At 34.9% G+C, this 13918-nt stretch overlaps 1 protein-coding gene across 4 annotated transcripts in view; it reads left to right on the forward strand.

Moving 5' to 3' along the window:
• LOC150097387 (spectrin beta chain-like) overlaps positions 1-13918 on the forward strand; it is a 795721-nt gene that overhangs the window by 181082 nt on the left and 600721 nt on the right. For all 4 annotated transcript variants that reach the window (XM_090407783.1, XM_090407784.1, XM_090407785.1 and 1 more), the window contains exon 7: positions 9941-10053. In XM_090407783.1, the coding sequence (XP_090263909.1) occupies positions 9941-10053 (113 nt within the window). The remainder of the gene's footprint in view (positions 1-9940; positions 10054-13918) is intronic.

The following is a 13918-nucleotide window of genomic DNA, read 5'->3' on the forward strand; positions in this document are numbered from 1 at the left end:
GCAGATATATTCCTCCTACTTCTGAACTTATCAATTGTCAAATCATTTAAGATAGCAACAATTTTCTCCTTCTGTATATGTCATGTTGGTAAACCTTGCCTGACTGTTTTTTCCACTGACTCTTCACATATTCACTTGCAAAATACTTATTTTTATTTTTTTCTGAAAACCATAGCCGAAACAGTCAGAATTGTTCTTGAGGTGTTGGCAATGCTTTCTTATATTCCTTTTTTTTGCATATTTTTAGCTTGCTTTTAGTTTGGCTTTTGATTTGTAACTCAAATTTTTATAGCATTTTTGGCTAGTTGCAATTCAGATTTTGCTTTATATTTCTTTAACCTCAATTCATTATCTCTATCATGCATAGTAAGTAATTTATCATATCTGTATACTTTCCCTATGTTTTATATATATATATATCTTTCTGAATTTTGATTTATTTAGTCAGTTAGCTCAAGATTTATTATGCATTTTACTTCTTGGAATAAATTTAGACTTATGCAGAGTATTTTTCATGTCATTTCCATTAAATAATATATCGCAGTTACGACTTTTAAACTCTCATATTACATGCGCCAAGTTAGCTTTCTTGAAATTACACTTCTCCCCTTAGTCTTAATTCCCATTCCAAAGTTTAATCAACACTCACACAAGGATTCTAGATTCTAAGTAATTAATGTAGTACATTATTAATTCCTCTTTTTTTTTTTTTAACTTTGTGTTTATTTGTATTTATTATGCAATTCAAGATCCTTTTCTATATTAAAACTAATGGAGGATTTTAGAAGGAATACAGAATAGCATCATGAAAGGAGAAATATTTTCGTATTTGCTAAGACTGCTTAAAATTGAATACAACAGTACTACAATAGGAAGAACATGATATTCATGAAATTTTGGATGTCTGGAGTAACAAAGTAATAAATAATAGAAAAGTAGTAGAAAAAATCCATATTCAGAAATATATCAATACTTAAGGTGGGCGGGAAACAAAGCCCAAAATTTAAATGCAAGAAACACAACTAAAGTAGATTTCTGCTATTAGACTTGAAATATGATAATATAGTAGTTTCAAAGTAGTTTCAAAGCTCAGATGACTGAAGTTATAAAATTTATAACAAAAAGGGGGGGGGGTAATAAAACTAGATTATCAAGCAATTTCTCTAGTTATGTTTCATGAATGGTTTAGAGAATAGGTTGGTTAAAAAAAAAATGCAAGGAAAACCTGTATAGAACAAGCTGACTTCAGGTGAAATACTGGTTGCCAAGACTGGTTTTTTTATTTAATGATGAAAATGTGACATCATCGGAATATAATAACGATTTCTATTTAAATTATTTTAATTATTATAGACATTAACATGGAGCTGAAAGACTATAGAAGTGCCCTGGAGAGTTCCATTATTCTTACATTTAACTCTAACCATTATTCACATAATGCACACTTCTCTTTGAACTCATTCACTCATTCATCATATGCATGAAGGAATTTAAATAGAGGCAGGCAAGAGAGAGTCCAGCAGTATGAAACTAGCAATATAGTGATAATAGGAGAGAATGAATGATGCCTCAGCACCTTTTATTGATCTTATAATCAGAAACTATTTTCACTTTCTCTTTCCTTAGATTTTCTTGCTTTACTCCTAGAAAAAAGACTTGGAAACATGGGGATAGCTTGCACCCAGGTGACTGGTCTTTTCTAGACTGACTTGCCTTGATTTAGTCATTTTCTGCCTGGGTTTGTTGTCTGTTCATCACTTTGATTAGACAACCTTGGTAGACAGAAAAATGAATTTTCAAAATGGAAGATGACAATTTGATTTCCCCCTGTCTGATTGTGCATAGGATAGGGTGCACCACTTCTGCTGGAATTTGATGTCTCTTACTATTTTTCACTTTAAGTAAATCTGCATACTGAACAAAAGAATTTTCTTAGGCTATGTCAATACATTATTATGTCGAGATTTTGGTTGTTAGTAGGATATCTTTTCCTGACTTTCCAAATGTGATACTTCATTTCATTGACTATATACATATCATGATTTATTGACTCTACTTACTGTAGTAATATTAGGTGTTTGTTGAATGTTACATAATCTTATCCAAATTTTCTCAGAGAGGATAGCTGAAAACTGTTTGTTCTAGAGTGTGTCACTTTATAACAAATATTGCACACTGGATCTGTAATTTAATGCTGTTTTCTATGTGTAAACAGCACTAAATAGTAAAGTTTTCCATATTCTGTTCTCCAACTAGGAGAACTGTGGGGTACCTGTGGAATTTTAAGATTTTTCAAATAGAAAATCATTGTTGGCAGTTAGATGTGACTATTTCTAACAGAAGATTCTAACTTTGTTGCTGCTGATATTTGTATAAGCAGAAATTTAGTGTGTATATATATGAAAATAGTTTTTTGTACTGACTGAGATCTGAGAATTAGAACAAACAATTAAATTTATTAATTATGCAACATGTTTTTAATTTAATTATGCAACATTGGAGTGGCCGACTTCTTCAGGCTTGAGAGAACATAGAAAGCCAATAAAAAACACTATAAAGAAACATTGAGTCACTATAATACTATAAATTCGACTATAAACCACAGTTATTCGACTATAACTTTGAAACTGGAGCTACGGTCCGAGTTAAAGTTCTGTTGTTAGACACCTTTGCACCTGTGGCTTCAAGAGTGCACCAATATCTGACAGAAGAGCTGAATGAGTCTGGCAAATTGTAGCTGAGGTTACTGTTTATGTGGAGAGGGTCCATGACAATTTCTTTAGACTCGACTATGTGGCGTTCTACCTCATTCTGGCATATGTGAAGGTTTGAAGTTGTTGTCCAGTTTATCTCATGTATGCGGCCTTCATTATTTGTGTTTACTGAAAACAGGACATGTCTTGAGAGGGCACTAGTTCTGGTTCTTTTGTAAGCAATGTCTCTTCAGTGTTCTTCGAGACGTAGGAGGATGGATTTTTCCGTTGGCCATAGTATGGTTTTCCGCAGTCGCATGTGATTTTGTACATAATTGGGAATTGTAGATGGTTGTGAGCTTGTTTGTATTTGCTTAAACTTGATCTTCGTTTGGGAAGAGTAGAGAAGCACATTTTTATGTTAAACTTTCCCATAATTCTTCTTAGTTTCTTGGAGAGCTTGCTGATGTATGGCAAGGAGATATAACCTTTGAGGGTCGTCCTGTGTTTCTGTGTTGTTTCGTTGACGGTGGCATAGTGTTTATTGATAGTTTTTGAATAGTAGTCATTGTTTTTGAAGGTCCTTTTAAGATGTTTTAGCATTTTTTTAGTTCTTCATCCGACAGTACAGATCTGGCACGATATGGTCGAGTTGAGATGATACTCATCTTCTGTGCCGGATAGTGATGTGAGGATGCATGCAGGTATCTGTCTGTGTGTATAGGTTTTCTAAAGATTGAGATTTTTATGGAGTCAGATGTCTTAGTAAGTTTTACGTCCAGAAAAGGTAGAGATCCATTTTCTTCAATCTCCGTAGTTAATTTGATGTCTTGGTGGAAGTCGTTTAAGTGATTTAAAAAAGTGTGAAGATTGTCAATACCATGTTTCCAGATAAGGAATATGTCTTCAACATATCTAAGCCAAATTTTTTTGTCTTAAATGTAGAAGAGGCGATTGCTTTTTGTTTGAAGTCCTCGAAAAAGATGTTGGCTAGTATTGGAGAGAGGGGGCTGCCCATTGCTAATCCTTGATGTTTCAAATACTTGGATTTTAAAAAAGTAACACAGATGGTTTCTGCAGGTTGTGTTACTTACATATTGGAATTTGAGAAATGGTAGCCAAAATCCTCTTGTTTCAGCTGATTCTGGAAATTTTTTTGACCTTTGTATTGCTCACTCTAAAAGAATTTCTATAATTGTTGCTCTTCTGCTTTTGTTATATCAGAAATGTTAAAGTACAAAGCTGGCCTGAAGAGTTCTCGGTCTAACAATGAAAAAACGGATTTATAATTTCAAAATTATTTTTATTTTTCAACATAATCTCCATAATTTATTCCAGCGATATTATCCTGTCCCTGTAGTGGTTCTCAGTAAGATCTGCAAAATACCCTTCTACAGCTGCAATCACCTCTTGATTCGAAGAAAAATGCTGACCAGCGAGAAAGAGTTTTAGTTTTGGGAAGAGATAGAAGTCAGAGGGAGCCAAATCTGGGGAAATACAGTGGATGTTTCAACAATTCATAGTGCAGATCTCTTAATTTTCCCATTGCCAAAACACCTTTGTGGGCAGGTGCATTATCCTGATGGAAGATGATTTTTTTCCTTCTGCAAACTGGGTCTTTTCTCATGAATTTTTTCATCTAGTCTGGTTAAAAGATCGGAATAATATTCCCTGGTTATTGTTTTACCCTTTTCAAAATAATTAATAAACAAAATGCCTTTAGCATCCCAAAACACCGATGCCATGACCTTTCCTTCTGATGGAACAGACTTTATCTTCTTTGGCATTGAACAGCTGGCTTCTGTCCATTGTTTTGACTGCTGTTTGGATTCTGGTGTGTGTGTAATGGTGAATCCAAGTCTCATCCACAGTAATAAATCGATGCACAAAATCGGTTTTATTCTTGTTAAAACACTCCAAGCACTGTTCAGAGATTTTTCATGCAAGTGCATTTTTGATCTGGCGTGGCACCCATCTTGCACATAGTTTTTTCATTTGCAATTCTTCGTGCAAAATAATATCCTACACGTTCTTTTGAAATGCCTGTAGTCTCAGCAGTTTCACTCACTTTGACTCGCCGGTCATCCAATGCCATGTTGTGCACTTGATCAATGATTTCTGGTGTTGTTATTACACTTTTTGGACATTCTTCACGTGGATCATCTTCAAGGCTGGTATGGCCACGTTTTAACTTCATCCCATTTCTTAATTGTCAAAAACAAAGGAGAAGAGTGCCCATAAACTTTTATGAACTCTGAATGAATTTCCTTTGGCGTTAAACCTTCTTTTACAAAGAATTTTATAACGCACGATATTCAAATTTATCCATTTAAAGAGATACTGACAACACTTTTGCTTCAGACAGTTGTATAAAACAAACTACTTGATAGAATGACTTGCAATTTCTCATGGATGTTTATAACAGACGTACCAACTTAGAAAAAAAAAAAAAAAATTCTTGCTGATAGTGTTGCCATCTATGGTCGGGACCTAGAACTTTTCAGACCACCCTCATAATTACTCATGTTGATGATGCCATCTACCATTAACATATTCACTGTATACCCTTTTACTCCTGCAAGCTATGGACCAGAGCGTTGTTGCTGCCTTTCAGGCATTTAATTAAGAAAATTTTTCTTGGGTTATCGCTACTACTAAGGAGGTGAGAAACCCTTCACACACTTCTGGTAGGAACATAATATCTTGCATCATACAAAGAATCTATGTTCGGCATAGAGTGAAGTGGCAGCAAATTGTATGAACAATGTTTGGAAGAAGCTGCTGAAAATATGTTCATACATTCACAGATTGTCACAATCTGTGAATGTATGAACATACATTCACAGATTGTGAATTTGTGTTGGTGAAAAGATAATGCTGCCAGTTAAAGAGATTAACGATGAAGATGTGGAGCAGTTCGTGGAAGAAGAGCTCTCAGATATGAAGACCTCACAGAGCTAGATGCACAGAAAGTTGCAGAAGATGAAGAGATAGAGGAGAACAAGAAGCCAACCCCACGAAAAAGTTTACAGTAAACAAACTGGTAGATGCTCCTCTGTTAATAAGGCAGTTTGCTTGTTTGAGGAAATGAATCCAACATGGAGAGATTTAGCAAAGTAGTCAGAATGATGCAAGCTGTGACTGCTTGCTACAGAGAAATTTATACAGAAAAGAAAGGGCAAACTATGGTCGAGGCCGAACACTTTTCAGACCACCCTCATACAGTAGGGTGGGAAAAATTAGTTTTTACTATTATTGTTTTGGTTATGAAGGAAAATAGTGCTGTTTTCCATTCCACTGGCATGCCAGTGATCCTCCACTAATCCCAGCATTGGCAGAAAGGATAATTATAGCATTGTTTTTCAAAATGTGGGTACCGACCCATTAGTGGGACGTGAAATCAGTCCAGTGGTTCTTAACCAGCATTTTTTTTCCTTAATGAAATAGAATAGAAAATATCAGACTGGATCTCACAGATTTTATAGCTCTAAAACAATTTGATTTGATTTGATTTTATACAAGTTTCCAAATCTTACTGTAAAACACAAATGGACACCATGCTTACAGAAATGTTCATAAGTATTTTAAAAATTTCCATTAGACTGAAAACATTGTCTGTTAAGAATTATTAGTACATTTTCGAAAAGCACATTATTGGGTGATATATTCACGTAAACACAAGAAAGATATTTATTTAACCAAATATTTCGGTCTGGAAATAGCAGACCATCTTCAGTGGTATTACAAGAACAGTTTAAAAAAAATACAAGCTAGAATACTAACAATAGATCGTTAAAAATAGAACACGGCGCCTGATGTTATATCATCAAGTATGAAACGGAATATTTTGAAGTGGAAACATGATTGAAAAAAAAAAAATTAATGAGTAATCTTGATTAGACTTTCCCAGATTTTTGATATAGATATACAGTCATTACGATTCAGGTTGGGACGATGGAGCAAGGCCTCCACGCCTTGAGAGGTACATTGGTATATAAAGATTCTATATCGTTCTATATAAGAAAACTTTAAAATTACTTGCTGACATCTTTCCTCAAGACATTATAAAACTATTCGATTTTGTAATACATTCTGGATATTTTGTATGTCAAAACAAATTTTACAGCCAAGTAGAAGGAACGGCCATGGGAAGTCCTCTTTCTCCAGCTTTAGCCGACTTTTATTTCGACCATTTAGAAAAAGTCCTCTTCTCATCTATTTTCCCCTCAACCATCTTTTTGGGTAAGATATATAGATGACATCTTTAACATTTGGCCTCACAGCAAAAACTCTTTACCTTCTTTTTTAAGCAGTATTAATTCCTTGCATCATCGTATAAAATATACTATGGAAATAGAAGAAAACAGCCAGTTATCTTTTTTTTTTTTTTTAGGCATTCTCTTCATCCGGTCACCTTCAAATATTCTTACAACTACAGTATACAGGAAACCAATGTTCACAGGTCGTTATATTCTTAAAGAATCAGCCCATCATCCATGTCAAAAAACAGGAATTATAAAATGCCTCATTAGAAGAGCCAAAGCTAATTGTTCTACTTTTGATTATCTACAGAAAGAACTTTCTACTATCCAACAACACATGAAACTCAGTGGCTTTTCTGAAAAAAGTACTCAACATCTTCTCAATTCTTATAATCCTCCACAAAACAACAAAGTTTCAATACGTTGAGTACCTATTCCTTATATCTCCGGTATTTCAGAACCTATCGCAAGAATTTTAAAGAAATATGATTTAACAACTACATATTCACCTATTAACAAATTGTCTTCTCATTTTCCTTCTCCTCAAGACAAATGCTCAACTTTATCTCTTCCTGGAGTTTATCAAATTCCTTGCAACTGTGATCTCTCCTATTTTGGACAGACTGGACGTTCTCTTGAAAAAAGAATCCAAGAACATCAATCCTCCATTCTTCACAACAAACTTGAAAAGCCTGGATTGGCTCAACACGGGATTGAAACTGACCACAGCATCTTTTGGTCCCGGACTCGCCTCTTACATAGATCCCGTTATAGGTTCGAATGTTTGTTCAAGGAAAGTGTGGAGGCCTTGCTCCATCGTCCCAACCTGAATCGTAATGACTGTATATCTATATCAAAAATCTGGGAAAGTCTAATCAAGATTACTCATTATTATTTTGTTTTTTTTATGATTTTTTTTTACCAATCTTGTTTCTACTTCAAAATATTCTGTTTCATACTTAGCTATATAACATCACGCGGTGGGTTCTATTTTTAACGATCTATTGTTAGTATTCTAGCTTGTATTTTTTTAAACTGTTCTTGTAATACCACTGAAGATGGTCTGCTATTTCCAGACTGAAATATTTGGTTAAATAAATATCTTTCTTGTGTTTACGTGAATATATCATTCAATCTTATGTCCCAAGTATCCTTAAAACAGCACATTATTGAGTGCGACGTTTTTCAACTTCATTGCCCTTTCTGTTTTTGTCTTGTTTGAGTTTTCTATTTTGTATTTAAATGTTAAAATTTTATTTGATATTAATTTTGTTACATTTTGTTTTTATTTCATTATGTAAAAGGGCACATATCGTTTTGTAACTTGTGTTTTAGTTTAGTGTGTGTGTGTACTGGATCGTAATACAAAAATGTATTTCTTATTGTGGGACATGGTCAAAAAAGTTTGGAAAATACTGACCTAGAGAATGACGTTTCTAATATGGTGAGGATGAGAGTGACATTTCTAAAATGGTGACGAATTTCTCTGTAGGTCCAATTTCCATGCATTTTCAGTTTGGCTTTGCATTGATGGCTAGTCCATTGATTTGGGTGAACTGTTCTGAGATGCCAAAAAATATATGGTATTGTCTCTTTTAAGGTGTGCCCATGGCATCATCTGCATAAGCTAGTGTTTTGATCTCTTGTAAGGTTTACAGGATAGTATTCCTCACATTGTATAGGGATTATCCACTTTTTGTAGAAACTGCTCTAAGATCAATGCAAGCAGCAGGGTCTTAGGGAAAAATCTTGACTCTGAGGATGTAGGGTAAATTTGATCCCATTTTCTGACAAACCCATTTATTAAATGATGTGGATATGTTGCTATATGAATTTCTGATTATTGGGAGTAGTTTTCTCATCCCTGTTTGCTTTAAGATGTGGGAAAATAGGTCCTGAAATTATCAAAAGGTTTGTCTTAGTCAATAGGAAGAACCGCCATTGATTCTTTGTTCACTAGTCACAGGCAATACCAATTTCTTTGTGCATTCTCATATGCAAGCTAATATTCCATCTAATCCATTGCCTTGTTTGCATTGATATTCTGCAATATCTTTAGTGCTTAAGATTCACCAACTTCTATTCTCGCATCAGTTCCTATTATATCTCTGTTCACTATTTTGTAACTCAACTATTTTGTCTACTTCTGTCAGCTTGCTACCATCAGTACTCATTAAATTTTTTTTTCATAGTCATTATTTCTTTTAATTTCCATATAGTGAAAGAACCCTTTGGAATTTCCTTTGTCCTGCTTAGTAATTTTTTTTCTCAGAATCTGATTTTACCTTCCTTATCATGGTGTAGTTATCTTATTTGCCTGAGCCTTGTACTGTAAGCTTACTTATTACCTTTCTCTTGAAGATTATGCCATGACACTGCTTCAAGCTGCCTTCAGAGCTTGTCATGATTGCTTGCCCTATAGTTCCACAGTATACCCTACTCTTAACTGAAATTTCCATATGTTTTGCAACTTCCCAAGTCAAGACCACATGATCCCTTCCCCACAATTATAGACAGTGTGGCCACATTGATTATAGACTGATCTTCCCATCCTGTGACCAGATCCAATGCTCTCAAACCCAAAGTCCTCACCATCACATTCTGTTTCAAGTAATTATTTCTTAGAAAGTGAATAAATTCCATTTCCTTCCTGTCTTAATTTCTCCTTCCAATCTGTGTCTAGTTAAATCCCCACCCCCATTCCCCACCTCCTTCTGCTATAGCCTAATCAGAGTTAAATGGTCAGTGTGGTAGTGTAGTTTGTATTCAGTTCAAAATTCAGCATATTTCAGAATAAATCAACTGAATGCGAAACTATGTTTTGTGACTGGCGAAATTGAATCCATTTTGAATTAAGTAAAATAACAAATTAAAATTAAAATGGTCAAAGTGAATGGCATTTACGTTAGGTAAATGATTTTTTTAGTATTAGATATATAATATTATTATACTTATTTTGTAAGTAACAGTTGTGAATATTTACAGATGTTTATGTTGAATCACCTGATGAAAAATCAATCATTACTTATGTTGTTACATATTACCACTACTTTTCCAAGTTAAAAGCCGAAACTGTGCAAGGCAGAAGAATAGGAAAGGTAAAGAGTTACTTAATTTTAAGAAAAAAACCATTTAATGTGATCTTTGTATTATTGGTTATTAAATTTATATGGACTAGATGAATGTCATAAAACTAGAATTGCTCATTTCTTAAAATAGATTATTGTTAGAACATACACATATTTAATTTAGAGGAAAATATGTAAATTATGGATTTAACTTGGAGATAAAAACTGAATCATCAGACAAGATCAAGGGGAAGAATATTATTGTGAGGGGGAGTAATAAGCTAAGAAATAGATAACCACATAATAGGTATAGGTATTTATAAGAAATCTGAATTTCCATATTCAAGTTTTCAACTGGGGGTGCTTAAGGGTCAAAGCTGTATAAGTAAGAGGAGACCTCCACATAGCCTTTAAAGGAATGCGGAGAACTGACCAGGGCTTCTGACCTAATGTCCAATCCTCACCTTCTCATGGTGCACCCTGTTGGGTATCTACTTTGATACTGAACGAACGAGGATGGGCTGGCAATTTGGGATTTAGCCGACCAAATTGTATTCTTATTGGTTAAACCAAAATAAAAAATGATGGTACAACATGACAAAATTTCATGCCGGCTGGGGCGTCGCTCGGTTAAACAAGGCGCCCGTTGTTTTCGCCAGGGAACCAGGGCGAACAGCAAAAAGTCAGCTACTGGAACAAATCTGAAAACAAACCCCAACACGATATCACCAGAATTGAAGATCGGTACTATCAACGTAAGAAGCCTTGATGGCAAAGAAATGGAGCTAGCTGAGGAATTAGATAAGTACCAGATCAGCATAATAGGGGTGACTGAAACAAAAAAAGATCAAAACTGGTGAGATCTTTCTGAGCAATAAATACAAAATGTCATATTCAGGCAATGACAATTAAGGAAAAGAAGGAGTAGCCATACTATTCAATACAAAATACGAGGCTAATCTTCTTGAATGGCAGTCAGTCTCAAGTAGAGTAATGTGGGCAAATATGAGAATGGGGAATTGGACAATGAGACTTATTTGTGCCTATTGTCCCACAGAAGGTTCTACTAATGTAGAAGTGGAGGAATTTTTTGATGCTCTAGAAAAAGCAACTGACACAATAAAAAGGGAAAAGTTCGTCCTTGTTGGAGATCTAAATAGCAGAGTAGGAAATGATTGTGAGACATACAAAAATATTTTGGGAAAATTTGGAGAAAAGAGCCAAGCTAATAATAATGGCAAATATCTGTTGGATTTCTGCTCAGGACATGGACTAGTAATTACTAACACCATGTTCCAACATAAAAATGTGCACAAATTCACATGGAGAGAAGAGGCTAGGAATAAGAAAAGTCTCATTGACTATGTTATTGTTGATGTTTTCTCCCTGGTGCAGGACACCAGAGTGTACAGAGGATTTGAAATTGGAAGTGATCACTATTTAGTCTTGAGCAGGATAAAATTGAATTTCATATTGAAAAGAATAACATGTAAGAAAGTTTTAAAGCGAATAAAAGTTGAGCAGCTCTCAGATGTGAACTGTAGACTAAAATACAGAAATATTATTGAAAAGAAAATGAAAGAGTTTGAGAACAGGAATCAAACCATGGAGATTCAGTAGCAAACTCTGAAGAAAACATTGATTGATTCTTCCAGAGAGGCATGTGGTGAGGTTGTGTGCAAGGATAAAAAAATCAGAACTCCCTGGTGAACACAGGAAGTTAAAGAGGCAGTGAAGGAAAAGAAGAAAGCATATCAAAAGTTCCTGCCAAATAAGTCAGCTTTTACTCTTACAGAATACAGAGACAAATGTAAGAAAGCTAAACAGTGTGTAAAACTAGCTAAACAAAAGTCATGGGAGCACTTTGGCAAGAATATAGAAAATAAATATCAAGAAGGTGGCAAAATATTCTGGAGGTTGTTGAAGAAGCTTAGGAATGGAGGAAAGAGTGCTGTAAAAGGAGTTAGAGATGAAAAAGGTGACATGAAAACAGGAGTAAAAGATATCCTTGAAGTATGGAGTAATTACTTTGAAAAACTGCTAAATGAAACAAGCAGTGATGATAGCACAGTGATAAAAAACACTGACCCGGCATTCAGTCAGGAATACATAGCCATACTTGAAGTAGAAAAAGCCATCAAAGGCTTGAAATGTGGAAAGGCAGCAGGAGTAGATGATATTTGACGAGAAATGCTGAGGTATGGTGGTATGAAAGTCTTACAGTGGCTGCACTGCATGGTTCAGAAAGCCTGGACAGAGGGACGAATTCCCGATAATTGAAGTAGAGCTCTCATAGTACCCATATATAAAAAGGGAAATAAAACTGAATGTGAATATTACAGAGGTATTTCCCTACTGAGTGTTCCTGGCAAGATCTATGCAAGTATACTTGAGAAACGGTTGAGAAGAATTGTGGAAGAAAAGCCTAGTGAAGCTGGATTCGGGCCAAACAGAGGCTGTCAGAATCAGATCTTCACTTTACGACAAATAGTCGAGAAAGCATGAGAATATTACAAAGATCTGTATTTAAGTTTTGCCCATTTGGAAAAGGCATATGACAAGGTGCCAAGAGAGAAGCTATTCAATATGCTGCAGTTATATGGTGTCAATGGGGCATTATATCAAGCAATACTTAGTCTTTATTTGAGTTGTAAGTCAGCAGTTACAATTGAAGGAAGTACAGGAAGATGGTTTAATGTTAAATCTGGTGTCAGACAAGGATGTACACTATCCCCTCTGTTATTCATTATCTATATGGATCACATTATGAAGGAAAGTGGTATTAAACCTGATATCAAAATTGGAGATGTTAATGTCAACGCTTTGCTTTATGCATAAATAAATCCGCTACAAGTCTGCAAGATTCTCTGACTAAATTGAATAGCTGTTGTAATAGATATGGTATGAAGGTCAGCAATAGAAAGACAAAGACAATGAAAATAGGCAGAATCATTGCAAATGTCAATGTGTTGTGAATGGAGAACCTGTGGAACAAGTAAAACATTTCAGCTACTTAGGCACAATTTTTACTGAAGATGGTAAATTAAATATAGAAATAGACAACAGAATCAGCAAAGCTGGTATGGTGGGAAGTCAGTTGAATAAATTCATATGGAATGAGAGAGAAATTAGTCGGAACACTAAATTAGCTGTATACAAGACAGTGTTCAAACCAGTTTTAACTTATGGATCTGAGAGCTGGGTCAGAAGTAAAACACTTGACCAAAGACTAGAGACCGCAGATATGAGAGTTCTGAGAAAGATTAGAGGCGTGAACAGATGGCATCAATGGCAATATCATATTAAAAATGAGGATATTAGGAAAGAACTTGACATTGTCAGCATCCAGGAATGCATTAGCATAGCTAACTCACGTGGTATGGTCACTTAAATAGAATGAGAGAGGATAGAGTAGCAAAACAAGTGTTATCTGCCAGGTTGGCAGGAAAACGACCCAGAGAAAGACCAAGATATAGGTGGATTGATACGGTACAAAGTGCCTTAGACAATAGAAATATAAGATCTGATAATGTTGGAGTCTTGACAAGTAACAGACTGATTTGGAGGAAAGTTATAGATAGGAAGTTAGTAATGATGTAATTTTTTCATGTAGTACTGTCATATCCTGTGCACCCCTTGAGGGTACATGGCAGGAATTTGATGATGATGAAGTTTTCAACTGTTAACTTCACTAATTTGAAAATTTTTGGATAAAATATAATTAAAATAAATGATTTGCTAACTAGACAATATGTTTGTGCTGGTATTTTACCCATCTGATGTTAGCATCATTTAGACACTCAAATGATACACCTTCACCAAAGACAAAATGACCTGCAGACCAAGGATGGTTATGTGTGCAAGGAAGCTAGAGGCAAGAGTTGTGTCCTCACTG

This window comes from Typopeltis vanoorti, chromosome 17 (genome assembly GCF_054136105.1).
Source record: "Typopeltis vanoorti isolate ZY-2024b chromosome 17, IOZ_Tvanoo_1.0, whole genome shotgun sequence".
In the NCBI taxonomy this organism is placed as follows: Eukaryota; Metazoa; Arthropoda; class Arachnida; order Uropygi; family Thelyphonidae; genus Typopeltis; species Typopeltis vanoorti.